This window comes from Cylas formicarius, unplaced genomic scaffold, assembly GCF_029955315.1.
Source record: "Cylas formicarius isolate icCylForm1 unplaced genomic scaffold, icCylForm1.1 PGA_scaffold_1__22_contigs__length_36826433, whole genome shotgun sequence".
NCBI classification, from domain to species: Eukaryota; Metazoa; Arthropoda; class Insecta; order Coleoptera; family Brentidae; genus Cylas; species Cylas formicarius.
The window spans coordinates 13,533,935-13,561,694 of record NW_026844264.1 but is presented as its reverse complement, the minus strand read 5'-3'; the positions used below and the strand labels follow the sequence as shown (position 1 = coordinate 13,561,694).

Sequence of the window (27,760 nt, the reverse complement as noted above, 5' to 3'; positions counted from 1 at the left end):
TTGATGTTTAGACAGTTTGTTATTGTTATTTAAATATGGAACAACTAAAGAAAAATCGCAAAGTACTACGCACTTTTTTCACGAAGGTAGCAAATGAGCTTTTAGATTTGCTATCTAAAACCGAAGTGGAACGTCGGCTAGTGCAGGTTTCTTGGAACATTCTCCAGCAAAAACATGAAAATCTCAAAAAACTGGATGAGGAGATTTACAATACGATGCTGGGAGAAGACGCTAGTGAAAAAGATTTGGTGACAGAGGCTGAAAGTAACGACACCTACGAATATAAGTTTTGTGATTTGTGTGTGCGCTGTGAGGAGTTTCTCAAGCCACCCGCGTTGGCTAACGAGGTGAGATCTAACCACTCATGTAGCGGTAAAAAAAAACAGCTATAGAGCAAGGTAAGCGTAAGTTTAAGTTACCGGTGCTAGAATTTAAAAAGTTTGATGGGACAATTAAAGACTGGCTTCCATTTTGGTCCCAATTTAAGAAAATTTTACGACGACCTTAATTTGGATTTAAGTGATAAGGTAGAATATTTAATCCAGGCCACAGTTCCGGGAAGCCGGGCAAGACAATTAGTGGACAGTTTTCCCGCGACTGGTAGTAACTATTCGAAGATTGTAGACTGTTTAAAGGCGCAATTTGGTAGAGACGATCTTCAACTTGAAGTTGAAAATGAACAGCATATATCGTTGGCTGTAGAAGGGTTTGGTTTAGGTCTGAGTATACCCCTTAGAGATCTTGCTAAAAATAAATATGCAAGGAGTTTAAGAAAGTTTATCGAAGAGGCGTCTCTGATAATGGCTGACGGCGCTTTCGAATTAAGAGGGTGGGAGTACACAGGCCAAGTGCAACTAGAAGACAATTACAAAGGCATCCCGGTACTTGGTATGACATGGGACATCACCGAAAACACATTAGGTGTTAAAATTGACCTGGAGCACCCCGACTAACTGCTTAGTAGGCCGATGACAAAAAGGTTTATGTTGTCATTGACTCAGAAAACATTTGACCCTATAGGATTTACCTGTCCTGCGACACTGTATCTTAAGATTTTACTTCAACAGACTTGGGAAAAATATATAGGTTGGGATACCCCGGTAGAGGAGGAAATGGCAAATAATTTTCGATTGTGGATCAAAGAGCTCCCCATTTTGATGGATATAAAAATTCCAAGATGCACGGACGGTGCTGTTCCTGATTTTGATGACGCTGACCGGAAAACTCTTTGCAGGAAAATGTTACATAAAGCCACGTTAAGAAAGGACCTGCAAAAAAGATTCCGCAGCGAATACTTGGGACAGCTTCAATTGTTGCAAAAGCGTCAAGAAGGGCGGCCGATAGCGGTGGGAAAAGTCGTTCTAATAGGGAATGATCAGGATAAACGCATGAATTGGCCAATGGGGAGAGTGGCTGAAGTGATACGTGGTAAAAATATCAAGGTTCGCCTGGTCAAGGTTATCTCACGTAAAGGCCAATACTTACGACCCATACAGCGTCTTTATCCATTGGAGTGTTCAGAGACTTCCATTTTCAACCTAACGAGTGACAGATCGACACACCTTCAGCAGAACAACGAGACCAACAACGATCCAGTACCTTCAGCAGCAGTAAGTGAAAGTGTGGAAAAACTGTTGCGAATTCGGGAGTGATTGAAAGCAAAGTACCCGCTAAGAAAGTGGTAACGCGAAGTGGGCGCGAAATTAAATCTCCCAAGAGATATGGTATTGCGAATACTTATATGTATGCATTTGTAATGATTTTTGTTCTTTGTTTAAGTGTCGAGATTTATGTATGAGATTTATGTATGAGGGTATTTTCTGCATTGTTTGGATTTTCTCTTTTGATCCCCTTATTGTATAGACTAGATGTTTTACTGAACTGTCTCTATTTCTATGAGGCCTCATTACCGAATAATCTAGGCCTCAGGTGGGAGGATGTTAGAGCCAGTAAATATTTATAGGGAACAAATTTGTGGTATTTTTTAGAATAAGGGGAATTTCAGTTTAAGGTGCACGTGTTTTTTCTCAATCCTATTCAAAAGTCGAAGTTTATGATTTTACTGATGGTAACGATCGGCCTGGCGAACACTTGTCTATTAATTTATGACCGAAGACAAGGGTTCCTCTTAGGGCATGGTTTAAGTGGCTTTTGAAGTAGGTATTGAGTTAAACAGATGTGTGTTACTTTTTAGAAAACTGAATTTTAGGACTTTAGTATCGCTAAGGATTCGGCAGGCATCGAAAGCCAATTTTTTCCGACGGGTTCTTTTTTACGAATTCGAGTTATTGTACATACTTTTTTACGTTACTTGTTTTTTTACTAATTTGGTGAGTTTACTGAATTAAAGGGTTGTGTGTAAAAATACTGCCTTTTATTTCAACGAATCGACGTGTTGCTGAAACGGGTAGTTTTGGTGACGCGACAATTAATTTTACGATTAAAAGTCATTCTTCATAAACAGGTCTACTTGTTGAGAAAATTAATTTACTATAAAAATGTTAGGTCGGATATACGGGGAGTTAATAAATTAGGAAACATGAAAGTGCTTCAACAGAGAAGTACCATCATTTATTACTTTTAACAACAATTTTATTAAACAATGTTGTTTATAAATTAGCATAAGGACTAAATATAAATTTAAAAATAAAAATTCGAACATTAATATATTAATTATTAATATTAATAATTGTCTTCAATTACTATTTACCAATTCTCTGACGTTTCGTCAATCATCCTGTTGGCTAAAACTCTTTCAGATTGAAGATTTATAAACAACCGACGCGGGATGAATCCAGAAGATTTGTAAATAGTATTACAATAGCCTATGGAGCTTTCTTTGATTTTGTCTACGTTCCAGTTTATGTCATCATTTTATTTACATATCTCAATATTCTCTTTTCGTAAAGCCATTTCGAAAATATTAAGAACAGGAGAGCGTATTTATTTAATATTAAATATTAGAGTATTGGAAATCAATTAATACCCAATAGATTTTTTTCATGAACAAATTCCTAATGCGCCTGTGTCAAAAAGAGAATTGCGAAAATTATTCAAAAAATTTAATGAAAGTGTAGTTGATGAATGTAAAGAACTCAAAGAAAGAATACGCTGAAAATGATGCAGCTAACACTTTTAGCAATAAGGTCAGTTGTAGATAACCCGAAATTACCTTTAAGGAAGCGCGCAGAAACAACGGATTTAAGCAAAAGTGAATTATACACAATTTTTAAGAAAAACAAATTCAAACCGCTGATAGTTTTACGACCATTTTATAGTTTTTTGTTACCTATAAATTTATATTTTGCACGCGATAGCCATATAGCCAATAGGTTTACCAATACGCCTATTTGAGCCTTTTGGAAAAATTTGTCTTCATAGTTTAGATCCACGTAATACTATGTTTTGTCCTGCAAATTGCACAGCATTGATCAGACTATGGCTAAAGGACCATGTTGGCGGAAAGTGGATAGGGAAATATTAGGGAATATAGGGAAATATTAAAAGAGCGCCTGGAAGAAGCAATCTACGAGCTGAAAACTTAGTAGTATAATAATATGGTTTGTTTTCTTTTCCACATTATATAATGTTCAGCATCGTCCCATAGTACATAATAGAGATCAATTAAACATGACAAAAAATAAAGTAAAATACAATTGGATAAAATTTAACTAACCCAATGGGTAAGGTGTACATTTAAAGTTTGTGACAAACACAAATAGAATTACTAAAATTTTTTAAACGCCCTCGCCAGTCCATCGACAAACTCGTCCACTGTCTACAGGATGATTCTCTCCATCTGCGTTAAATCTTTGCATTGCAGGTCTCTTATGGGGCGAAGTAAATTAAACAATTTTATAGCTATAAATATATAGCTTTTATGGGTAATCATAGGTATCACATATATGCCTATCCTTGACAGTTAGGTAGGCCGATCTTCTCGACCTAATAAAAATTAGACACTGATAGACAAACAGACCCTGAAAGGTCAGAAAACTATATTCCCTGAATAGATCCTTAGTGCGGACTTTTGCATTTTAAATACCCGCTCCCAATCAGCAGGGCTACCCAAAATAGAAGTCCATATGATATTCGTGACTGATAGAGACCAATGTAGACAGTTCGAGATACATTGAGGAGTGTAATATCTTTTATTCTGCGAAGGAAATATAGTATTGAGACTAATTTGTTTTTGAAGATCATTTATGTGATTCTTCCAGGACAACTGGTTGTCCAGATATACACCCAAAAGTTTCACGGCCGTACTCTGTTCACGTTCCTTAAGAGAAAAGGTACATATCTCGGTTTTATTGAGATGTAGACTTTGATTGTTATCTGCGAACCACTCACGAACCTTTTGTAGCGTTATGTCTAAATTCTGTTTAATTAACGCACTGTCAGTGTAACTACCGAGCAAGGTGGTATCGTCCGCATATTGGACGGTTTGCGTATTTGGAAACGAGACTGGAAGTTTGTTTACATTTAAAATAAACAATAACAGGCCTAAAATAGGTCCCTGTGGGACACCCGCTATGACTGGTAAGGCTGATTTTTTTCATGATCAACAACCTGTGAACGACCCGACAAATAGACTTGTATTAGGTGAAGCGAATTGCCTCTCAAACCATACCTTGGCAGTTTATCAAGCAATATTTGATGCGACAACGGCTTCGAGAGGTCACAGAATATTGCCGAAACAAACTGCCCCCTCCCTCCCCCGAGGCACTTCAGAGCATCTTTTATTGACTTTTTTTTCCTGAATCCAAACTGGGGTTTTGAGAGAAGATTACAATATTCCCAGAACGATACTACTCCATTGTTAAAACATATGTCAATAGGTTTAGGTAGAGAGGGCACTATGGAGATCGACCTATAATTGTTTGGATCACTAAACTCTCCATTCTTGAGCACTGGTATTACTCTGCTGACTTTTAGTTTGTTCGGGAATGTACCCAAAAGAAAACATTTATTAACAACAATTGAAAGAAGGAAAGCTGTACCTGCACCTATCTGCTTCAAAATTTTATCATTAAGACCAAACACATCTTTGGCCGTACTGTTACTTAAATCACTAATAATTTTACTCACTTCTTCTGTACTTACTGGACTCAGGAACACTGAGACATCATTATTTATGTATTTAGTTGTCGCATTGGGTGATTGAATAAGAGTTTCCACATTCCAATCTGAAATATTTTTGAAACGCCACTGTATTGGTTTATTATCATATGAGATTTCTAACCTCAAAACATAAACAAAATTAGTCATGGAGTAATATAAGACTGAACAACGTGTAAGAATTGTGCAAGAATATTATGAAAATGGTCGATGGGCTCTACGTGAATTTTTCGGCGCTCAAAATCGACCTTCTGAGAGGACAATTTGGAATGTGGTTCAAAAATTTGAGCAAACTGCATCTGTAACTAACCTCAAAGTCCCTCAACATGGTCGTGTAGGTTGGTCAGATCAAAATATTGCCATTGTTCGCGAAAGTGTGGCCGAAGATCCAAACACATCGATTCGTCATCGATCGCAGTAAGTGGGCCTTACGTATTCAACCACACAGCGAATTTTAACAAAAAACTTGCATCTACACCCATATAAAGTCCAAATAACTCAGGAGTTGAAACTTCGAGATCATCAACAGCGCCGCGTGTTTGCAGAATGTATACGAGAGCAAGTTGTTCATTTTTCAACGAAAATCATCTTTAGCTATGAGGCACATTTTCACGTTGGTGGCTTTGCAAACAAATACAATGCTCATATTTGGGGATTAGAAAATCCAAGAGAGATTGTTCAAAAAGCAATGCATCCTCAAAAAGTGACTGTTTGGTGTGCATTTTGGTGCGAAGGAATAATTGGCCCTTTTTTTTGAGGATAATGCGGAGAATGCTGTTAGGGTTAATGGTGTTCGATATCGAAACATGATATCTGATTTTTTCTGGCAGCAGTTGGAAGGTATGGACATTGAAGATTTGTGGTTCCAACAGGATGGAGCTACTTATCACACATCCAGAAAAACGATGCAATTGCTGCGGGGCAAGTTTCCTGGTCAGATTATCTCGCGTAATGGCGATATCAATTGGCCGCCGCGATCATGTGATCTTACCAAACACTATTCCAGAGCTGAAACAGGAGATTAGACGCGAAATAGCCGGCATAGAACCTGAATTGTGTCAAAAAGTGAGAGGAAATTTCAATAAACGAATTACGTCATGCCACATGAGTCGCGGGGATCATTTGAATGACATCATCTTTCATGCCTAATTGTAATACACTAATCTAAAATGGCAAATAAAAATGTTTGTATACTTTTATATTCTTCTAAGTTTTTTTATTATTTTAATGTGGAAACCGTTATTGAATCACCCTTTAGAACTGTTTTTTGTAAGTTAGTGGTGAGATTATTTCATATGTTTATAAAATAGGAGTCAAATTGAAAATTGAAAATAACCCTTTCACTTTTATTATTTGTACTCTTTTCACTTTTATTATTTGTACTCTTTACAATACCCTATATTTCTTTCGATTTATTAGCACTATTCTTAATTTTGTCAGAGTAAAATTTAGTTTTCGTTATCCATATTTTATGTTTGTAGTCTTTTTTAAGTTTGTTAATTATGTTAGAGACTTCCATGTTTTTGTTTCGATTGTTAAATGCATAAAGAAAGTTTACCATATCTCTGTGTGACCTTAACTCCTTGGCGGACCATTTTTTATGTTTATTTTTATGTGAACTGTTTTTATCGTTTTTGGAAAGCGCTCCTCAATCACTCCCAGGAAAACTCTTCATTTATTTATATTTTCTTCGCAGTAGGGCCTAAAATACATGACTGATGTCTTGTTGTTTTATGGCTTTGCTGATAGGTGTAAGTATTAGCAATTGCCAAATGACCCGACATATAGGTGTCCCACAGTAATATTTACAGTATTCCACTCTATTTGTAATACAGTTGTCTAAACAGCTACTCCTATCAGTTTTCGATATTCTAGTTGCCTCTCTAATTAAAATTATGTGAGAGAACTCTACCGGTCCCCGTTCATTTGAGAGAATGTCCAGATTAAAACCCCCTAAAATAAAAACTACTATTATTTAAAAGTAAGTCTAGAGCTTCTGTAAAGTTTTCAAATAGACCTGTATACACAGAGTATTATGATATTTGAATTATGGATTTCAAGGGCAGTTACTTCAAAACTTTTTTCACAGGATATATCATCAATCAATAGCAGAAATCTGTTTGGCTTGTATATTATTTTTAATATAAATCAGAAGACCTCCCCCCTCAGCTGTTGTACAGTAGTAATTACCAGGTGGCCCGTTTATCGTGGATAAATATCAAAAAACTTACTGGTAAAAGATATATTTTTAAAATATTTAACAACCTTTTTCAACATACATGTTTTGTCTAAATTTTTTTGATATTTTTATGGGTTCTGAGAAAATGACATCTTATCCATGATAAACAAGACACCCGGTACATACCAGACTTCCGCCATTTAGTTCGCCAAATATCGCAAAAAATCAAAGCGACCTGTCTGATTTTTCAGTCACATTGATACGATAATCGGCAAACGATTGTCTGCAGTGCGGTTGCTAAAGTCGACAAAAAGTTCCTCGTGCGAGACGTATTCACGTTCCAAACCTTAAGGAAAGTCTGATGAATCCTTCATTAAATCCACTTAAATGATTTAATAAAATACCCAGGGATTGGTCCTTTATGTTTCCTCGTGGTCGAAGCATGCCGCTGTCATTTTCATTTAATTTTCTATCTTTTCTTAGGGCGTCGTCACGTTTTGCGCGCATGTTGTAAACGCGTTTTAGAGTGTGTTTATATAATCAGTGGACATATTGTTTTAAAGCATAAATGTGTCGCGTGGCAATAATTTGCATAATTCTGGATAATTTATTTTTGTACGGGGAATTTATTTTGTCCTGTCAATGACATTAAAAGCGGACTTTTAATGACACGTAACACGCAGGAAATAAAAGTTGCAGGTAATAATTTAAATACTTCAATAAATGAGGGAGTTCAAATAATTTTAATTATTTGGATATTGATAATGAACGAGCCGAAATTAATAAATATAAAAAATGATGTTTAACATGCACGGCGGAAAAGCTCATTCAATGTTGGACTTTTCTGCCTAGTAAAGCAAATAACTTATCAGCGTCGAGTAAAAATATCCCGAGACGTAAAGAAATCGACATTTTCAGGTTAAATATGTTTCCTGAACGGTGCGGAAGATGACGATCTATTTCTAAATTTTAATCAGGAAGAGTAATTAGCGAGAAACAATCGGTAGCGATTATTTGTAACGGAATAAAAATTAGAACATTCCACTTGAGTGCAAATTTCTGCCATAATTCTTTTCAAGTAGGTATTTAGTGACTTTGACTTCGCAATTCATAACAGATTGTATTATTATTATATATATATCCGCAAAAAAAAAATCGAGTGGATTCAAATATCCCGGCAACCCGAGGTTAAAAAAAATTAGGTCGGCGCCGTTTTGGGGCGACTATGAGTATCTTGAGTATAACAAAATTGAATATATTTACGGGCTTTCAATTTCAATGTTTTCTAAAATTTTGAAAAACTCCGACTCGCTTAAAAAGTCACACACGGTTGTCAAAATTCAAAAAAAATCTCATTGATTGAGCATAACCTTCCCTATACTGGGTGTTCCTAAATATCAATTGCAAACAGAAAACTAAAACTCTTAAAAAAGATTCTAAATTTTCAAAACAGATGCAAAAAACTATAAATTATCCATATAAAGTTAAAAATTTTAAATTAATCTAGCGAGTTGCAATTTTGTTTTTAATTTTTTCGCGATAATACTTGTAAATCCAAACGAACGTCAATAGACAGAAAAGTTTCTAAACAAATCGCAATAAGTATTTTGGATTTTAGACTCCACCAGTGGCGCACCTCAAAAAAGTTCAAGACAAGAAGGGACATGACTTCCGAAAAATTATCGCTTTGTATATTTTCACAACACATTGATGCAAATCTGGAAATTTCCATATCCTGTAGATTGGTAACGAAGCGTTTGTCTTCAAATGTCAATTGATTACTTTTCAGCTTCAAACGAATTTTTTCAGATTTCTCTATGGTTAAGTTATTAATTTAGCTTCAAAAAATATTTTGTAGAATCTCATAATCTTTATTATAAAAATTTTTCATCATCATCATCATCATTATCAACCTGCACGCACAAATAATGCTTGGTTAAAATTTTGCACTTCCCAAACGAAACAAAATTAACTTGGTTTATGTTTTTTTATGTTAAGTCTTTCTGTATCACATACTAAAAATTACGATTATTGATGGATTTTTAAGGTGAATGCCGTCTAGATATATTTAGACTTGTACAACCGAAAATAAACGTTCATAGAACTTACTGAATTTTTTATCAACATATTTATAGACCGCAATGTTGAACCCAAATCCACTTCTTCCCGAATACATAAAATGACCGAAATATATTTGATTTTTTAATGTATGTGTGTTTTGAGTCTTTTTGCGGCATCTACTTTGAATGGAGCAGAAAGGAATGCGTTTTTACGATAATATTGTTATTGTTTTCTTGCACTTCATCGATTAAGGAAACAATTATAAAACTTTGCCGTCGGAAATAAAAAAGGCTAATAAACGCGAAATATACGATGTTCTGGTATACAAAGTTCATTAGTGAACACGATGGAACTTTTATGGAATGTTAAAGCTTAACGATTATAAAAAGGTCAAACGAAAATACGGAATTTTCCACTTTTCTGGTCAAGTGAGTGATCAAATAGATATCGGATTATACTCGGGTGTTTGCGTTACTGTCGAATGATTTTTAATTAACTGCTAGAAATATCTATTAATACATTAGATCGTATATGGTGTGACTCCCTAACTAAAATGGTTCAAGAAGTATAATTTTTAATATATTTGGCGAATAAAAAATGTTCATTAAGTGTTTAAAAATAATTTCAAAATACTGAATTTGCTTTTTGCTTTTCTATTATTTCTTTATATTTTTCTAAGAAAATTATAATAATCGTCCAAAAAAAGTCAGTTTCAAACTCTAACTGGGTGTATTATAGTTTCCGATATTTCATGGGATCAAATATTTTAATGGAAAAAACTTTACTATAATATGGTTCAAAATGCTTTTTTAGGTTTTCTTATATTCGTTTTTTCTGCATAATTTAATAAATAACACTGATTTCCAAATGAAAATTAATACCTGGTGGTTTTTTCACATGAGGAATTTGAATTTGTTTTTAATTTAGCTCTTACATTTATTGTAGTGTTACCTACATGTCTTTGACACTATCGTGGAAAAAAAGATCAGTAAGTTTATTCTAAAATGCGTTTTGTTAGTCTTGTTAAGTAGAAAACTTAAGCAATACAATTTTTTACGAATACTTTAGTAGTAGGTAATCAATATTGGTGATATTTTCTTCTTAAAAAATTGTATTATGTTCTGCTTGTTGAAAAAATGAATTCACAATAAAAAAAAGGTTCAAAAAGATCAGATATATTAGGAAAATTTGAAAATGCCTCAAGAAAGAAGTACCATTATTTATTATTTTTAACAAAAACTTTATAAAGCAATATTGTTTATAAGCTAGCATAAAGACTAAACACAAATTTCAAAATAAAAATTCGAATATTTTAATATCTATTATTAATAGTTATAACAATAGTTATTAACTAAATGATATAACACTTTTTTATCGTGAATTATACAAATTTTTGGCCCCTTGGGAACGCCATCCGCGGACACACTATATAATGACACTAATATATGTAAATCCCTAACACAATCTTTTTCAAAATATTTAACCATTTTATTCCAAAATTTGAAATAGATTTTTTTTTCAATTTTTCCAAGCGTACAACTCCCAAAACAGGGTTGTTTTTTTAACATTTATTGGAATTCATGCCTCTGGATAAAGCGCCGATCAAACGTTTATATCCGTTTTTTAATATAATATGTCTCACCGCCATGAAACAAATAATGACGTAACTTTTAGAAATAGTCTCAAGTTGCCGCGAGCTACCTGGATTACCTATTAACTGCTCCAATGGAAATTTCCTTCACTTGTCATAATACACAAATTTATAATTATGCGGGGCCGTATTTTCTCGATGTTGTTGTTCAACTCTTATTTTCTTTGCAAAAATACTTTGGCGAATCCGGATTCAACTTGACGGATATATTTCATTTGAACATCAAATATTCATAAGCTTAGGTTTACGAAGTAAACAAATGGTAAAAATAGCCTGCCGGGGATATTTTTGTTAAAATAATAAACAAATTTCATATGTCGCCCCCGACGAAAATATATTCGCGCCATCCTAAATAAAATGCGACCACCATCAACGATCAAATGATTTGAAAAAAATAAACGTATAACTTCACGGATCATTGAGCAGAGTTGTTTTTGTGGTTAGGTAGAGCGAAAATCTCGCGACCGAGCCACTGTGTCTCAATTAATTATTAATTTCGTTCTGAAAATGGGGAAAAGGTTGTCGTCAGCTGAATATACCGAACCAAACGTTGCCTTGTCAGACTTGCCACGTGGCCTTTTCTGAATTTGTTCAGCCTAGCTTGTTGAATGGATACGATGATTGGCCCTAATTCGATTTCATTATAACTAGCGTTTGACATTTTGTCTGTTCCAACGTAAATCTGCACCACACGAGTGGTGACGTGGTGCCTGAGTCAAAGACGTTCATATGTCGTCGCCAAAAAAAAAAAAAAAAAGAAATAGATTGCGATTGTGGTGTTTGTCGGTCTTTTGGATCTCCTTTAGTAACAGTTTCGAGACTAATACCTACTTTTCGAATCAATTGAGCGTTTTAGAATTAATTGAGATTCTGTTTAACTAACCTGGCACCTATCCTCTATGGCGTCTTCACTTAAATTCTGTTATAGTTCTCTGTATAAACCGGGGCTCTGAAACTGCATGACAGTGCAAGCCTAGCCAATATCTTTTGCAGACAATAGTAACCAGTTTGGAATAAGTCCTCTTCTGATCAACCAGGAAGCGTTATTCTTCATTTGAAGGTATTTTTATCTGACGGTTTTTATGGGAATCAACCCATCGTTTGGAGGCTGTATGGTGTGTCCCGAACCAAGTTTTATCTGGTTAAATTATATGTCTGTTATTGGATATATACTTTTTCGTTTCTTTACTACCACCACTCAATTCCATTACCACTGATTTTTTGTCGATTTTACTGTTTTTAGATCTCTTTTAACAAATAACCATGGAAGTAATTATATTGGCTTCATCTTTTTCTAGTTGTTTCTTTTCTAGTTTATCTAAAGTAAGAACAATTCGTTCTTACCATATCTGTTCACTATTGTCCAGGTGGTGAGATTGAACATCAGTACATTTCTTTGATTCAATAATTCATTGTTAACAAAAAGGCTATTGACGTTTGTGTTAAGCAGGCAGTCGAGCTCAATACAACCGACAAAGTAGAACAATATATTTAAGTACCATTTGCTTTTACATATTCCACAGCTCGATTAAAAATGCAATAGTACTGTGAAAGTAGTACAAAAAAGGTTTCTTTTTGTGTATGATTCTTGCATATTGCATATCATTCACAGTAATATGCTTTTTTCAATGTTTAAATTGGACGACTATACGTGTATGTAAGTTACTAATTATTAGGGCCCCCACAGACGTCGATCTTTTTTAGCAATTTTACCCGCACGGGTAAAACAGCACGGTTACACACGAACAACGACTTCCCCCCACACATACGCGTTGTTTTGTATGTTTCGTTCAGTTTGTTTGAAATTGCGGGCAAAAATCATTGGTGATGGATTTTACGACGACGTTAGCAGTGGCGGCGGGAGTTGCTATTAAAATAAAATATTCTAAAAAACAACGTTCCAAATGGGTTAAAGAATGGTTACTCAAGTGAAAACAATTTTCACATGTTAATCTTTTGAACGAATTACGACTAGAACCGGGAGATTGGTTTAATTACCTGCCGATGGACGAAGAAACGTATTTGGAATTGCTCTCTGATAAAAAAACAAGATACCGTAAGGAGACGAAGTATTTCACCACATGAACTACACTACACTACACTAAGATTTCTTCAGGCTCTTGGGCGAATTATACTAGAAACGTGCAGTGCCATATATCCTGTTTTAAAACATTACTTAAAGGTAAGAAAATATTATTTATTCTTTAAAAGAGCGATAAAAGTATCCAACTAAGAATACATTTCTAAAAACACAACAAAAAAATAGAACTTTTTAAAGATATTTACATACATCCTGTATAACTAATTATTATACACAGGTGAAAAATTTTCCAAAAAGGATCTTGCATCATTTGAGGATAGTAGTATCTGAGATGTAGCTTGGTAGTTTCCTCCGTAATCCAAATCAGTTTGATGGGAGCTTGAACTATCATGCCGCTGATTATGGTAGTTTACGTTAATAGAATTTGTAGCAAACTCTTGTGATAACCTATTTCCTGACATTTTTTCTGTTAGCGACATTTTGGTATGTCTTGAAATGTTTCCCAGTGCAGCTTCAAATAGAATATCGGATATAAATTTTTCCGCCAAGCAGCATCAGGAGGTAAATCTCGTAATTTATTGGAAACATTTTTTCCTACCACAGTAAACCTGTCTTCTTGCTCATGAATATCGAGTTTTGCATTTACTTTTTCCAAAAGTTCGTCAGCTCTCTCCTTAAAGCGGCGCTTTTTATGCTATTGGAAGACCTTACTGAGCTCGGTGCTGAAGGAGTATTGGAAGATACCGACTGCGATCGATCTGCAACATCAACTTCAAAAGGAGATGTCGGGGATTGCATGGGAGTGTAGTTAGATCCATCCTAGAAGGGAAAAGCATTATGTTAAAATACCTTACTTTGAATCACTAAAAGAGTATATTGATTAGGCTTTTTATTTCAGTTTCCCAGTACCGAAGAGGATTGGCAAACCATAGCCCAAACATACTAACAAAAGTGGAACTTTCTTCATTGCTTGGGAGCCGTAGATGGCTAACAGCGGTTCTTTTTATTGAAATTATAAAGGCAGACACAGTATCGTATTAATGGCGATCGCCAATGCGAATTATGAATTCATTATGTGCGATTGTGGCACAAACGGAAGAGTATCTGATGGTGGCGTTATAGAAAACACTCTATTCTATGAAAAGCTTATAAGTGGATCTCTTAAATTACCAAATCCCTGTAAAACAAATAATAATAATGAAACATTGCCCTACGTCTTCATTGGAGATGCTGCTTTCTCACTAAGAAATAATTTTTTAAAACCATTCAGCCAAAAAAAGAATCAGAAATCAGAATCACAAACAGAACAATCAGAAAAAAAAAATATTCAATTATAGTCTATACAGAGCACGCCGGGTAATAGAAAATCCATTTGGAATAACGGTGGCCAGATTCAGAATCTTCCACGCTGCAATTAATTTAAAAATAGAAAATATTGATAAAATCGTTTTTAATTGATTAGGAAGCGCCATGAAAATTACGCGCCCTGAACTTGTTTTTATTCAGATCACAACACGGGACTCATTGAAAGTGGTTTAAATGCGGAACAAGCATTTGATAATTTACAACGTGGACACAACAGACATGCATCTGAAGAAGCAAAAAGAGTGCGTAATTTATTTATGACTTACTTTCATAATGAGGGATCAGTACCCTGGCAACAAAACTTTGTCTAAATCATCTTAAAATAAATTTGTAATCGCATATTTATCATGAAAAAATATATATATATTAGTAAAAAGAACTGTAATTTTTAAGTATCTTTAAAATGACTTTTTTCAATTCCTTACGGAAGAAGACACCTAAAGAGTCAATTCTCTTTTTCACGGAATCTCTTGTTGCCGAGTTATCTACTTCTTGTGACTTTTTTATCATATCTTCGTAAGCTTTATTTTTTTTATCTCTATCAGAATACTCCCTAGATTTAACCTTCCAGAGGCACGGATAGCTTCTATACAGTTCTATGAACTCAAATATAAATTGCTTGTTGTTTTCTTAGGTCAGTCACTGTAAAAACTACAGCAATATATTTTTATTCAACAATACAATTTTAAAATCACTACTTAAAACTAATCCTAATTATTGCTGTGACACTTATAAAAACTGTCCTTCTTAACTGTTTTCCTACCACATACTGACAGACTTGAACGAACGCGTTTAAAACGGACCAACTTATCCGCACCGTTTTAACCGTGCGGGTAAAATTGCTAAAAAAGAACGACGTTTGTGGGGACCTTTAGTTGTTTAACCATGCCTCAAAAAGTTTGGTCGTTAGGTTTGTTTCAACCTAGAGTCCCTAACCGTTCTTCAATTAATTTAGGATTGGGTATGCTGGGTATACTAGTTCAAAATTATGCCAGAATTTAATGTGTTTTACCTAAAAAGTAGAAGAGCCGAATGAGCTAACCTTTTGTAAACGTGTACGTATTTCTTATATTTCGGTATTTTTATAATTTACAAAGCATGATCACAGAATGACAAAGCTGAAAATATAATATAAACTTCAGCAAACCACGTAAACACATTTTACAAAGAATACTTCCCGAGTTACCAAAATTATAAGACTCCAAATAATAAAATTATGTAAGAATTTAAGAGATCTTAGCAGTACTTGACAGAGACCAGAGGCACCCTTGTTTGACATGTATTTTGGTGGATACGCCAACTTAAAATTCCAAAAGAATACTTTTCACGCTTCTAGAACTCTGCGAAAACAATCATCAACACTGTTCTAATAGCAAACTATGAGTTCTGAACCGTTTTGAACTCGAAATAATTTTTGTTGAAGCATTAATTTGCTAATGTGCATGCTCGGTTCAATTTAAAATTAGTTCTACCACAGCTAAACCTAAGCTACAGCTGTAGTGGTAGAGGTCTTGCTAAGAACGATATCGTTGTATTCCCATGGTAACTCACGCAACATTTGCGTAAAGCGACAACAAAGGCAAGAAGTTCAACTGTTCTATGGGTCGATTTGGGTTTGCTAAATGCTATATAATTCATTATACTGTTGTTCTTGGTATATATTAGGTAACAGTTTTGAAAACAATTTAAATTGTTTAATTCCTGATTTTTAATTTGGTCTTCTGAAGCATAAAAGCAAGATGTTTGAGCAAAAATTTAAATAAGCTCTTTGAAAAACACCGCTGTCGGGCATATTATTCGATGTATGACAGTTTGGTAACGGACCAATCAAATATGTTTTCGTGTAAATGGCATAGGGAGGGTCCGTGTCAAAATAGTTAACATAATTACACAATTGCGATGTGCTTCACGAACTGCATAAGATATCAGATTTGGTAACATCATAACGAGAGGTTTTATAAGCGCGGCGTGTTCCAGAATTACGAAATTTTACCAAGACGCAATAAAACGGAAAAGTCGATATTATAATAATATGCGTTGTGCAACAGACAAGCGACGAAAAAAGATAACGATGCGAGGGTGCCCGAGCTTTCCATGTCGCCGAGGTTTTTAAAACCAATTCGGAGCATTATTCGCTTGAAAAATATCATTGCGCTATTTTTGTTTAGTAATTCAAGGTCGATGGGCCATACATTTTTTCCCGTCTGGGGTCGATATGCGGGGTTTAAAAATGATGAATCTGTTTTAAATTAATCTCAACTCTTGTAAGATTTAATGATGGATTTTAAAATTGTTGCATTGACGAGTTTACTAAAGACAAAATCCATGTTGTAAATAAGTTAAAATATCGGTTGGTTTTATGATATGTATTTCCTGATGTACGAATTTGTAAGAATGAACTTGTATGTTGTTGTTTTAGACCATATGACACGTCCAACAAATCATTTAGAGGTAAAGAAAAAACAAAGTGATAAAGATATCAAAAGAGGCAAGAATCCCTTTTTAAATTTTTACTACCTACATTTGCTTTAGTAACGTGGGTCAAATAACAAATAAATATCATTGCAAATAAATGCAGAATCGTAGTTTATCACTACTATCATTATAATTTTAATTACATTAATTCTATACAAATTTCACTGAATTATGTTTTTGGTGGTATTATGAACCCACCAGAATTAATTTTCTCAAGGACCTGATTTTGCTTTGACCAAACCATGGCAGTAGATATTTAATCGCTCATTATTTTCCAGAATTATTCCCGATTCTTGGAAGATCAGCTTTTTAACATCCATTTACAAAAAAAAGTGATGTGGTATGTGTTTTAGGAGTGATGTTAGTATTCCCGTTCTCTTGCCCAAGATCCACTACTATTTCTTTACAAAATCGCGCTACTAACCATCCCTAACGCTCTTTCTTTTAAATAAATGCCAACTTTTACTGGCGTTACACCGTAAAATTAAGAACATGTAACAGATATTTCAAAAGGCGCACGTTAGATGGCGCAATTAAAGAAATATAAAAATTCAATACTACAATGCAAGTTCTAAAGTTTTTAACACACCATTAGGAACCGAGGAACGGCTATGAAATCACGTTAATTTATCCTGAAATGAGAAGCTTCCACTGTTTTCATAAACTAGATAGATTTATATTCCTTCCAAACTGTATGAAACAATTGAGGTCCCAATAATTTTCGCGCCGCAAGCCAGAAAGTCACTGACTGTACTTTTTCCTATTAAATCTAACTATGCCAAAAAATAAAACTACAATACTATGAAAAAATGAATGAATATTTATGGAACCAGCTTTATTAAATGCAAATATAAAATAATAATTCAATAATTTACGTAAATAAAAAGTATTTCTTTATATTAAATGATAATCTTATGTTAGTCTTCTTTTATAAGAGTATAAATCTTCATGTCTGTAATACTTATGTATGGTATCATACATATACTTAAAAAAATACAATAAGTTATCATACTGCCCACAATAACCTTTAGGATTAGCAGTGTAGAAACTTTGTATGTGCCCCAAGTCATTTTCAGTAAAACAATTTTTAATTCCCTTATAATTTGGGTTTAAACCCCAACAATGCAAATGAATTTCCAAGACAAATTGATGAATTGCTTCAATTGTCGCGAGATACCATCTAGGGCTGCCTTTCTGGTGCCTCCAAAACTGAGATATGCGATTTTCAATCACCACACATGGAATAACTCTCAATCTTTCATCTTTATATATGCTTTTGCACTGGTGCCATGTGCTATCTATAAATATTGCTTTTGATACAGAAAGTTTAGCTACTTTACTTCTAGATTCATTTCTTGAATGAGAAGAAATGGTTTTTAACAAAGTGGTTTGATTATGACCTTTCGGAATGTTACCACAATGGCTTTTTTGATATTTAATTAAATTCTCATATGTCGTTTCTCTAACCAATTGGTTAACACTAACAGCACCTTGACCGGGAAATATTAGCACCACATTCTCTTTTTCATAATTTGGAATGTCTGGATATGTATAAATCTTAACATCATCGTGGGCCAATAATGCTGCGTGACTGGCAGTACTTTTGCCATCAATTTCATGTTTGTGCTTGATTATGTCGATTTTTAAGGGCAACTAAAATAAAGAAATAAAAAAAGAAATTCTAATAAATTAATATAAGGCCCTTATACCTTGACTTTCGGTAGTTTGCCATCAACTTCCCTAATTGGTACAAAGCAAGTGTAACAGAATATCTTCCTGGATTTTCCACAATTCGGACAAGGTTGTCGACCTGTCAAATTATAGAGAAAGGAAGTATCGTTTATTTCAAACCCTTCAAATGGTCTTTCAGCGTATGATTCCTGCGCGGGGATACAGTTCAACATTTCAAAATGAATTATTGCCCGACGACCATCACGATCTTTCTTCAATGTGTGAGGTTATGTTCGCACAATTTTTTCCTTCCTATTAGATTTAATGGCCAATTTTGTAAAGATGAAATCTAAAAATGTTACTGCAAATATAATGTATTTAAACTATCCTAAAATGCTTTTTTTTACTTACATACAATATGAATTATGTAGATTATAAAATTTAAATATTTGCAAAATGCTCAATTAGATGTACATCACACCAAGTTTAGATAAAGAAGATAATAAAACCGTCAAAAAACGCGTGCTGTTAACCTTTAATTTTGTGGAGAGCTCTAAACGATTGGAAAGGGTTTTATACCGAAAAGCGAAATAGAAAAGCAGGTTTAATATGTCTTGGATATTTGGTTATGGAAAAAACAAGGACCAGGTTCCGGATTTGAGCCAAATGGGCCTTGGTGTACCTGGGGGTGCCGGCGGTTCAGATGATGGAACCCCTAAAGAACCTGCCCTATCTAAAGCAGAAAGGAGGCAAATGGAAGCCTATCGATTCGATTCTACAGCGTTAGAAAGAGCTGCTCAAGCAGCTAGAGAATTGGAAAAGTCGAGTAAGTAGGGTGGCTATTTTTTAGGTTATATAACAGAGATTATTACAGAATCTATTAAACTTATGTTTAGAACACGCCAAAGAAGCTCTTGAACTGTCCAAGTTGCAAGAGTCAACTAGACAAGTGGAACAGCAAGCTAAAATCAAAGAGTATGAAGCACATATTGCACAAATGCAAATTGATGCGAAAAGAACAGAAGGAGAGGAGAAGCGAAAGTCATTGCAGGAAGAAACGCGACAACATCAAGCTAGAGCACAGTATCAGGATCAGCTTGCTCGGAAACGTTATGATGATCAACTTGCACAGCAACAAAGAATGAATGAAGAAAACTTGAGAAGGTAAGTCAGCAAGTATTTGGATTTTTTTGAATAAGTAAAGGTGCAAAATTGTGAAGAGATCTTTGAAGTTAAGTTAATATGTTGTAGACAAGAAGAATCAGTTGCTAAACAAGAGGCAATGAGGAAAGCAACAATAGAACATGAGATGGATTTAAGGCACAAAAATGAAATGAAAAGAGTGGAAGCAGAACTAAAAGCCAAAGCAAAGGTTGATAGGGAAAACCGTGATCTAACATTGGAGCAAATCAGAATTAAAGCTCAAGAAAATAGAGTAACTGTATTAGAGAGTATCAAGTAAGTGATAAATGATTTGTTATTAAACACTGTTTATATTATGAATTTAATGATTTTTAAAGGACGGCTGGTTCAGTAATAGGGACGGGAGCCCAAGCTTTGCTTACAGATTGGAACAAAGTGCTTGTTGCTGCTGGTGGATTATCTTTAGTAGCACTGGGTGTTTACTCGGCAAAGGGGGCCACTTCTGTCACTGCCAGATATATTGAATCAAGACTAGGTATCTCAAGTTATATTGTTTCAACCATTTACAAAAATTATCGTCAACAATTTTAGGTAAACCATCTCTTGTTAGAGAAACCTCACGGTTTTCATTGTTAGAGTCTGTGAGGCACCCTATAGAGACTTTGAAAAAGTTAAGAAATAAGGAACAAGATGCGTTATCGGGAATAGTTTTAGAACCAAATTTGGAACAACGCTTGCGAGATGTTGCGATAGCAACAAAAAATACCAAACAAAACAAAGGAATGTATAGAAATATACTTATGCATGGGCCCCCTGGTACTGGAAAAACTATGTTCACCAAGGTATATAAATAAGGTGCATTTAATTTGAAATAAAATAATACATGTTTCTTCAGAAATTAGCAAAACATTCCGGCATGGATTACGCAATTTTAACGGGTGGAGATATAGCACCCATGGGAAAGGAGGGAGTCACGGCCATTCACAAGGTGTTCGACTGGGCCAACAGCACCCGAAAAGGGCTGTTGCTCTTCATAGATGAGGCCGACGCTTTTCTGCGTAAAAGATCTTCCGAAAACATTTCTGAAGATTTGCGAGCGACCCTCAATGCATTCCTTTACCGAACCGGGGAGCAAAGTAACAAGTTTATGTTGGTGCTCGCTTCTAATACACCTGAGCAATTTGATTGGGCGGTCAACGACAGGTTAGATGAGATGGTCGAGTTCAGCTTACCTGGTTTGGACGAAAGGGAGAGGTTGATCAGAATGTACTTTCAAAAATTTGTTTTGGAACCCGCCACAGAAGGGAAAAGGTTCAATTGATGAATTCCAGAGGGACCCAACTCTAAGCAATATTTTCAGGAGGCTGAAAGTGGATAACTTCGACTATAGTGCACTGTGCAGTAAAATGGCTCAGATGACGGATGGTATGTCTGGCAGAGAGATAGCAAAACTGGGAGTAGCTTGGCAAGCGGCCGCTTACGCGTCGCAGGACGGAGTGCTAACGGAAAAAATGGTATTGGATATAGTTGAAGATCACATTAGGCAGCATCGGCAAAAGGTAATGTGGGAAATAGGTTTTGTTTATTGGCAATTTTATAAAAATTTTCCCCACAGGTGGAGTGGCAATCTGAGCAAGAGAGAAAGGAGGCAAAAAGCATTTACCACTCTCCCAAAGAGGACTCTTTCATACCTGTTGTACCTAAAGCTATTGAATATAAAGAGAGGAAAGCAATTGAATATCCCAGAGACTCGAAAGATTCCGAATCTAAGACAGGCGAAAAAACGAGTTAAAAATTAGTAGGCGCAAGTGTCCTAATCTAGCATGATTTTAAAGTACCTACGAAGGGAATCCAGCAGTTCTTATGTGGGTTCAGTTTTGTGGTACATTCGGTTAAGACGAGAGATGCATTTATATGTTCTTTTTTGAGTGACATTCTCATTTTTGTATACTTACAAAATATAAGGGCGGACCCGAAGGAAAAACAGATTTTTTCTTGTTCCTCTCCAAATTTTTGAGTGTTTGCTAGAACTTTGTGAAAGAAACCTCCTTGCATATGTAATTTGATTCACACAATGCGATTGTACAAAATTCAATTCAATAATTTTTTTGGAGCAAGTGTCAGATCAAAAAATGAGAAAAAAATTGCTACTAAAAAAAATCCTGCCAATTATTTTGACCTACAATTTCTTTTTGATTTAATTTAATTGTAAAAATAAAAGTACAATTTAAAAATCTGTCTTTTTGTGGGTCCAAGTGTTTGTTGATATGTTGATTGGCTAGTTACTTTTTGTAACATCTTTATAACTTGCCTCACTTGAGCAAGTTTTTGAATCAAGTGGAATGAAAAGGTGTTTATCAATTTACTGCAAAGTGTAGATTATATAGTTTTTCATGGAAACAATTTATGTGATAATCAGGCGTGTCTCGGGAAAGATTTCGTCATGTTCTCAGCGTCTTATATATTTTTGTTATATAGATAGCTCAAATAGTAAAAATACTTAATCTTTGGTTAGGCCAGGTACCATCATTGTACATTTTAAAAATGTTTTTGAATTAAATTGTATATTGTAATAAGCTATTCAACTTCTTTAAAACACTATTTTCAATAGAGTCAGTGAAAAGCAAAGTTGTCTAAGGTTGTCTGATAATTTTTAAATAAATTTATAATTATACATGTAACACCATGTAACGGTTGTGTAAAATTTATAATTTACTTTTAAAAAATCAGTAAACATACAAAACTTTTATTTTCACAGGCTCAATTATGACCCTACAAATATTTTTCCACATCCTACTACACTAATATGACAAAAAGTCTTAAAAGGTTTGTTTTACAGGGAAAATTTTATTCAAATTTGTCAAATGATGTGCCAAAATTGCTCCATCTGCATCAATTTTAGGTGTTTTGTGGGTTATTATTGATTAAAACAACTTTTAATAATTAATTATAATCAATAATAATCAAGATATGGTAAAAATGTAGATAAGTTTTCAACAGTCAAGAAAATTACCTAAAAATAATCTTGCACAAAAGGCACAGACGTCACAGCACATAAAAATTTGACATGAATACATGCTCTTGTTCTGAAATGGTAATGTGGATTATGAAATTAATTTACTAGTTAGTAAACTTTTTGAGCTTGGGTGCTATTACCAAGTCCGCGATAAGCGGCACATGATCTGAAGGGTAATAGTCGTTCGGCAAACCTTCATACCTATTGAGTTCATTTTCATCAGGGACTGGTACAACTTGTTTCACTGTAACTGAATTTTTTTCCACAAAAATATAATCCAAACAACCCTTATATGTAGGAGTAAAATTAGTGTACTTTGGTGTTCCACATGCACTCTGGAAGAAAAATTTATGGTAAATCCTGGCGCCTCCACTTTCTGATACTGAAACAGGCATAAATTCAAATCAGTACTTAAAAAATTGGGATCTAACTTACTTTGCAAACAATTAGGATGCATGGGATCAATAGTTCCATTTATAATGGCTGGATATAGTGATTTGTCAGGGTCACTATTAAAATCGCCACAAAATAACACAACTACATTGCTCTTTGGATTTTCCTGCAATTCATAAAATACAAAAGCAACTAAGCCACCATAGTTATGTAAAGTTTACCCTCAAATATCTTGCTTTCATAGAGTACAAAAATTTGGTTTCCATAAACATTTGCAACAGTCTTATATGGTTGGCATCTGGATGATAAAATAAATGAGTGTTTCCAACAATTACTATATTATTAGAGTCATTATTTCTTAAAACGATAACCTGCAGTGATGTATTTTGTTTCATAAATTCATGTTTAAGAGCCTGATTTTGATTTAATAAATGTGCTATTTCACTAAATTGTTTTCTACGTTCCACTTCACACCGCAAAACAACTTGTTTAAATGATAGTAACCTGAAAAACTTGATATTGGTATTGTACAGCGCAGGTACAGCAACTCCTTACTTAAACCGAAGTGAATCAAAAAAACAGGCCAGACCTTCAGGAAGATTGTTCCCTTTTCTGTGAAACACTGCTTTGTAACCTAGTTCCTGCATCTTTTCTTTGAAAAAGGATTTGAAGTGGAGTTCATCTACTTCCTGCATACAAATTATATCTGCATTGTAACCTAACAAAAAATCAAACTACACTTTTACAATCTCAGGTAGATAGAAGTTTAAAAACCTTTCACTTCCTTTAGAATCAATTGCTTCCTATAGTGAATGCCTAAAGCTTGGGGTGAGCAATATGAATAGCGAATATTGTCAACATATTTGTCTGCTAAGATATTATAGGTGACTATTCGCAATCTAAAACAAAAAAAATTAATTGTATTTTGTATCCCAAATCAGTACTTCAAAAATACATTCCATTGTAACATCTAAATACAACTTACTCATTTTTCTTTAACTTTTGCTTAGTGTATTGATGTCTGACCTCAAATGGACACCTAGGAAACTCAGTCAATTCTATGACTTTATGTTCAGAAATTACTTCAAATGGACTACCTTTAACTTTAAACTCGCTAAATGGGACACAAATCACTTTTAAGAAATGATTTCCATCATTCACTGTAGGAACATACTCATAGCCTTCACCTACTTTCACCCATTTTTGCTGTTCTAAGGACTTGTACCAAATGAATTTAGAAGTCTTCTTCGAAGCATTGAAAAAGGTTAATTTGACAAGCTGTGTGGGATACCCAACATAAATAACGGAAGGTAATCTCATTTGTTTAACGCAGGGAAAATTAATAAGTACAGAATATTCATGCTGGAAAATACTGAGGGTAACCGTTAAAGAATTGGTTGTCACATTCTTTACAAAATCCATCAATACAGTGGTATTATTTACAGTTTTTCCGTTGACTTTTAAAACTGCATCTATTGGATTACTAGAATTAGGTCCTATGGCTTCATTAACTCTATTTGAGATTTCGGCAATAAGGGAGGATACGGTATCTGTTGACTTGACTTGACTTTTTATCCCCATGATCTCTTCGGTACCATTTGCTCTTATTAACATATCAAACCTAAGTTCACATGTTTTGGTATATTCGCACTTTCTGAGATGAGCAATCTTATTTTTTTGATTCATTTAAGTTTTTCCAAAAACAAAAATCAATCAAACACAAAAATGAATTTTGTAAACACGGATTAAGCTATTTATTCACAGAACAATAACCATTGGCAAACGAGGAGCAAGTAAACTGACAGTTGTATGTGGCGCCCTATGACGGATCCTTATCCAACTGAAGTTCTCGTTTTAATTAATTTTACAGACAACTAAGTAATACTTCTTTTCCGGCATTCCTAGGTGGCGCAATGATTCGTCGATAATAAGACAAGAATTTAGCAGATAATTTAAATTTTTGTTGCCGTGCTAAAATAAACTGCCTAAAATGTGTAAAATCGCTAAAATGAGATTTGATCGTAAACTTTTATTGGCAGATTGGAGATTATTAGTATATTATGTAACTTTGATACACGCCAGAGATATTGAAGAAGTTTATCGTGTTGAATACTATAGGTATTCAAGAAACATTTGTTGTTAGTTACACGAACCGCTATGCATGGGAAAATTTTAAATCTTTGTTTTGTGTATAAAACACTCGTCTCCGATTTAGAGTTCCAAAATGTAATTGGTTACTGTTAAACTATACTTCAACAATCGATCCTACCTCCTTTAATGCAGCTCTGTTTTTGCAGTAAATTTTTACAAAATGGCGACGAGGAATGGTACCGTTCTTGTCATTTTACGAATCTCTTTTACTTTTTGCAAAACTTCTGGATTCCTCTTGCTTCAGTTCTTGCTGAGTCGAAATTGCTGACGTTTCGCCAATCATCCTGTTGGCTTCTTCAGAGCTTGACTGAAACTGACTCGTATTTTACTCTGCACTTGCTTATATATTGTATGAGTGGGACGGAGCTAAATGAGGTGCATAAACACCGTCTCGGATGACTTATTCCCCTATTGGTGACAGATTATAATATAATTATTATTATAATATAATATTGATGAGTCTCAGGTGGCTGTGGTATTTTGGTACAGATGGGAATGATCGTCCAAGCATGCCTTTACATTTCACCAAGTGCAGATTACTTTGAGTCATTTTCTTTCTAAGCGAAATTTTAAATCTACTCAACCACTAACCTGCCAACCACTCGTTTTTCGGTACATTTTTGAGGTGTGACGTGACTCTCAAAACTGACAAACGTTAAAATACCATGGCTAAAATCTACCGACAACAACAGATCACCCTCAAACCTGTGAGCATAATTAGGTATAGGTAATCCATTTTCTAATCTTATGCAGTCAGTCCCTCGTTTTATTCAGCGCATTAAATGTACAGCAAAAAACTAACCAAAACTAGCTAAAAGGAACCAGAACCAAGTGTGCAAATATAATATCTATACTTGTATATTGTATGTTCTTTACTCTAGAAAAATGATAATTTGATATTTGGCAATTATGATGTACTCACACGTCGCTACTGTAAAAAAATCTTACAAAACTTCTGGATTCCTCCTGCATCGGTTTTTGCTGAGTCGAACTTGCTGACGTTTCGGCAATCATCCTGTTAGCTTCTTCAGAGCTTGAGAGCTTGACTGAAACTGGCTCTTATTTTACTGTGTACCTGCTTATATATTGTTTGAGGGGGGCGGAGCTAAATGAGGGACATAAACACCGCCTCAGATGACTTATTCCCATATTGGTGACATGTAGAGACCCGAGTCGCGATTAACAACCTAACAATCTAAACTGCGATTCAGGTCTCTACCTGTCACCAATATGGGAATAAGTCATCCGAGACGGTGTTTATGCACCTCATTTAGCTCCGCCCCACTCAAACAATATATAAGCAAGTGCACAGTAAAATACGAGTCAGTTTCAGTCAAGCTCTGAAGAAGCCAACAGGATGATTGGCGAAACGTCAGCAATTTCGACTCAGCAAGAACTGAAGCAGGAGGAATCCAGAAGTTTTGCAAAAAGTAAAAGAGATTCGTAAAATGACAAGAACGGTACCATTCCTCGTTGCCATTTTGTAAAAATTTACTACAAAAACCGACTTACATTAAATGAGGTAGGATCGATTGTTGAAGGATAGTTTAACAGTAACCAATTACATTTTGGAACTCTAAATCGGAGACGAGTGTTTTGTGTATAAAGCCGCTATATAATCTAATAGCTATATGGTCGTACAAACAGTGTAGTATACAAAGCTTTTATAACTATCTTCATTCACTCGTTTAAAAAAAATTACGTTAGTTCAAAAAGTAACCAAGACTTTCATGCTTACACAAAGAATATCGTTACACTATAAAGGTGGAGAAAAAGAAAACTTATGATGACATAATTTTGAGTTCAAATGAAAAATCTAAAACGACATGGAATATTGTTAATTCGGAGAGACGGTCAATTGCTCGGTTGGAGTTTAACAGATATTTTGCTTCTGTGTCAGCGGAGATAACGAAAACCATCAAAGCTTCAGTAGTAGATGCTATGACCTACATCTCCAGATCAATTAGACCCAATTTCTTGTTTTATATGTCAGCAGTTGTGGAGAGTGATGTTAGGGAAGCGATTTTAAAACTAAAAAACTCTCATTGTCTTGACTATTATGGTCTAAATGCCACTATTATTAAACAATCAATATCTTCACTTCTGAAACCTATTACGTTACTAATAAACAATAGCATTGAAGAGGGATGTTTTCCGGATGAATTAAAAGTGACAAAAATTCTTCCACTTCATAAAAAAGGGGATAGCAATAGCAATCGTTCCTATCATTCGAAAAATTTTTGAGTCGATAATAAAAGATAAACTTATCGCTTACTTTGAGGGAAGGAAAATATTAACAGATTCCCAATTTGGTTTTCGGTCAGGTAGGTCCACCATCCGTGCCTTATGATTGAGCATGTGGTTGATGGGTTTGAGGAGGGCCTGTTGACTTCGGTAACGATGTGCGACCTGAGCAAGGCATTAGACTGCGTGGATACTAATATACTTCTTTCTAAATTTGAGTACTACGGAATTCGTGAAAATATCCTAGTTCTT

The 27,760-nt window shown here is 34.6% G+C and overlaps 3 protein-coding genes and 1 pseudogene across 4 annotated transcripts; 2 read left to right on the top strand and 2 right to left on the bottom strand.

The window, feature by feature from the left end:
• Window positions 1-13,013: 13,013 nt before the first annotated feature.
• Window positions 13,014-15,833, top strand: LOC132696873 (uncharacterized; annotated as a pseudogene).
• Window positions 15,834-17,442: 1,609 nt separating this feature from the next.
• On the bottom strand, window positions 17,443-18,924 carry LOC132696560 (tRNA-uridine aminocarboxypropyltransferase 1). The gene is made up of 2 exons (XM_060661455.1): window positions 18,600-18,924; window positions 17,443-18,543 (listed from the first exon to the last, which is right to left on the bottom strand). The coding sequence occupies exons 1-2, from the start codon at window positions 18,792-18,794 to the stop codon at window positions 17,803-17,805; spliced, it is 936 nt and encodes a 311-aa protein (XP_060517438.1). The 5' UTR covers window positions 18,795-18,924; the 3' UTR covers window positions 17,443-17,802.
• Window positions 18,925-19,035: 111 nt separating this feature from the next.
• Window positions 19,036-22,469, top strand: LOC132696558 (ATPase family AAA domain-containing protein 3A homolog). Its single transcript, XM_060661452.1, has 8 exons — window positions 19,036-19,387; window positions 19,458-19,725; window positions 19,813-20,019; window positions 20,082-20,239; window positions 20,296-20,546; window positions 20,600-21,015; window positions 21,065-21,263; window positions 21,320-22,469. The coding sequence occupies exons 1-8, from the start codon at window positions 19,171-19,173 to the stop codon at window positions 21,494-21,496; spliced, it is 1,893 nt and encodes a 630-aa protein (XP_060517435.1). The 5' UTR covers window positions 19,036-19,170; the 3' UTR covers window positions 21,497-22,469.
• Window positions 22,470-22,605: 136 nt separating this feature from the next.
• On the bottom strand, window positions 22,606-24,894 carry LOC132696559 (2',5'-phosphodiesterase 12-like). Of its 2 annotated transcripts, none has more exons than XM_060661453.1 (6): window positions 24,099-24,894; window positions 23,888-24,012; window positions 23,669-23,831; window positions 23,335-23,617; window positions 23,156-23,279; window positions 22,606-23,102 (listed from the first exon to the last, which is right to left on the bottom strand). In XM_060661453.1, exons 1-6 carry the CDS (start codon window positions 24,797-24,799, stop codon window positions 22,825-22,827), a joined length of 1,674 nt encoding a protein of 557 aa, XP_060517436.1. In that variant the 5' UTR covers window positions 24,800-24,894; the 3' UTR covers window positions 22,606-22,824. The 2 variants fall into 2 exon arrangements, with proteins under 2 accessions (XP_060517436.1, XP_060517437.1); XM_060661454.1 differs by having other exon boundaries at window positions 22,893-23,055.
• Between the last annotated feature and the right edge of the window lie 2,866 nt (window positions 24,895-27,760).

Bases quoted from the DNA above. Each gene is read 5' to 3' on its own strand.
- LOC132696560 (XM_060661455.1), bottom strand. From the start codon at position 18,794: ATGTTGAACTGTATCCCCGCGCAGGAATCATACGCTGAAAGACCATTT. The intron at 18,544-18,599 runs GTATAAGGGCCT...TCTTTATTTTAG, and splicing joins GCAAACTACCGAAAGTCAAG to TTGCCCTTAAAAATCGACAT.
- LOC132696559 (XM_060661453.1), bottom strand. From the start codon at position 24,799: ATGAATCAAAAAAATAAGATTGCTCATCTCAGAAAGTGCGAATATACC. The intron at 24,013-24,098 runs GTAAGTTGTATT...TTTTTGTTTTAG, and splicing joins CAAAAGTTAAAGAAAAATGA to ATTGCGAATAGTCACCTATA. The intron at 23,103-23,155 runs GTAAGTTAGATC...TGCCTGTTTCAG, and splicing joins GCATCCTAATTGTTTGCAAA to TATCAGAAAGTGGAGGCGCC.
- LOC132696558 (XM_060661452.1), top strand. From the start codon at position 19,171: ATGTCTTGGATATTTGGTTATGGAAAAAACAAGGACCAGGTTCCGGAT. The intron at 20,020-20,081 runs GTAAGTGATAAA...TGATTTTTAAAG, and splicing joins ACTGTATTAGAGAGTATCAA to GACGGCTGGTTCAGTAATAG. The intron at 21,016-21,064 runs GTTCAATTGATG...CAATATTTTCAG, and splicing joins CCCGCCACAGAAGGGAAAAG to GAGGCTGAAAGTGGATAACT.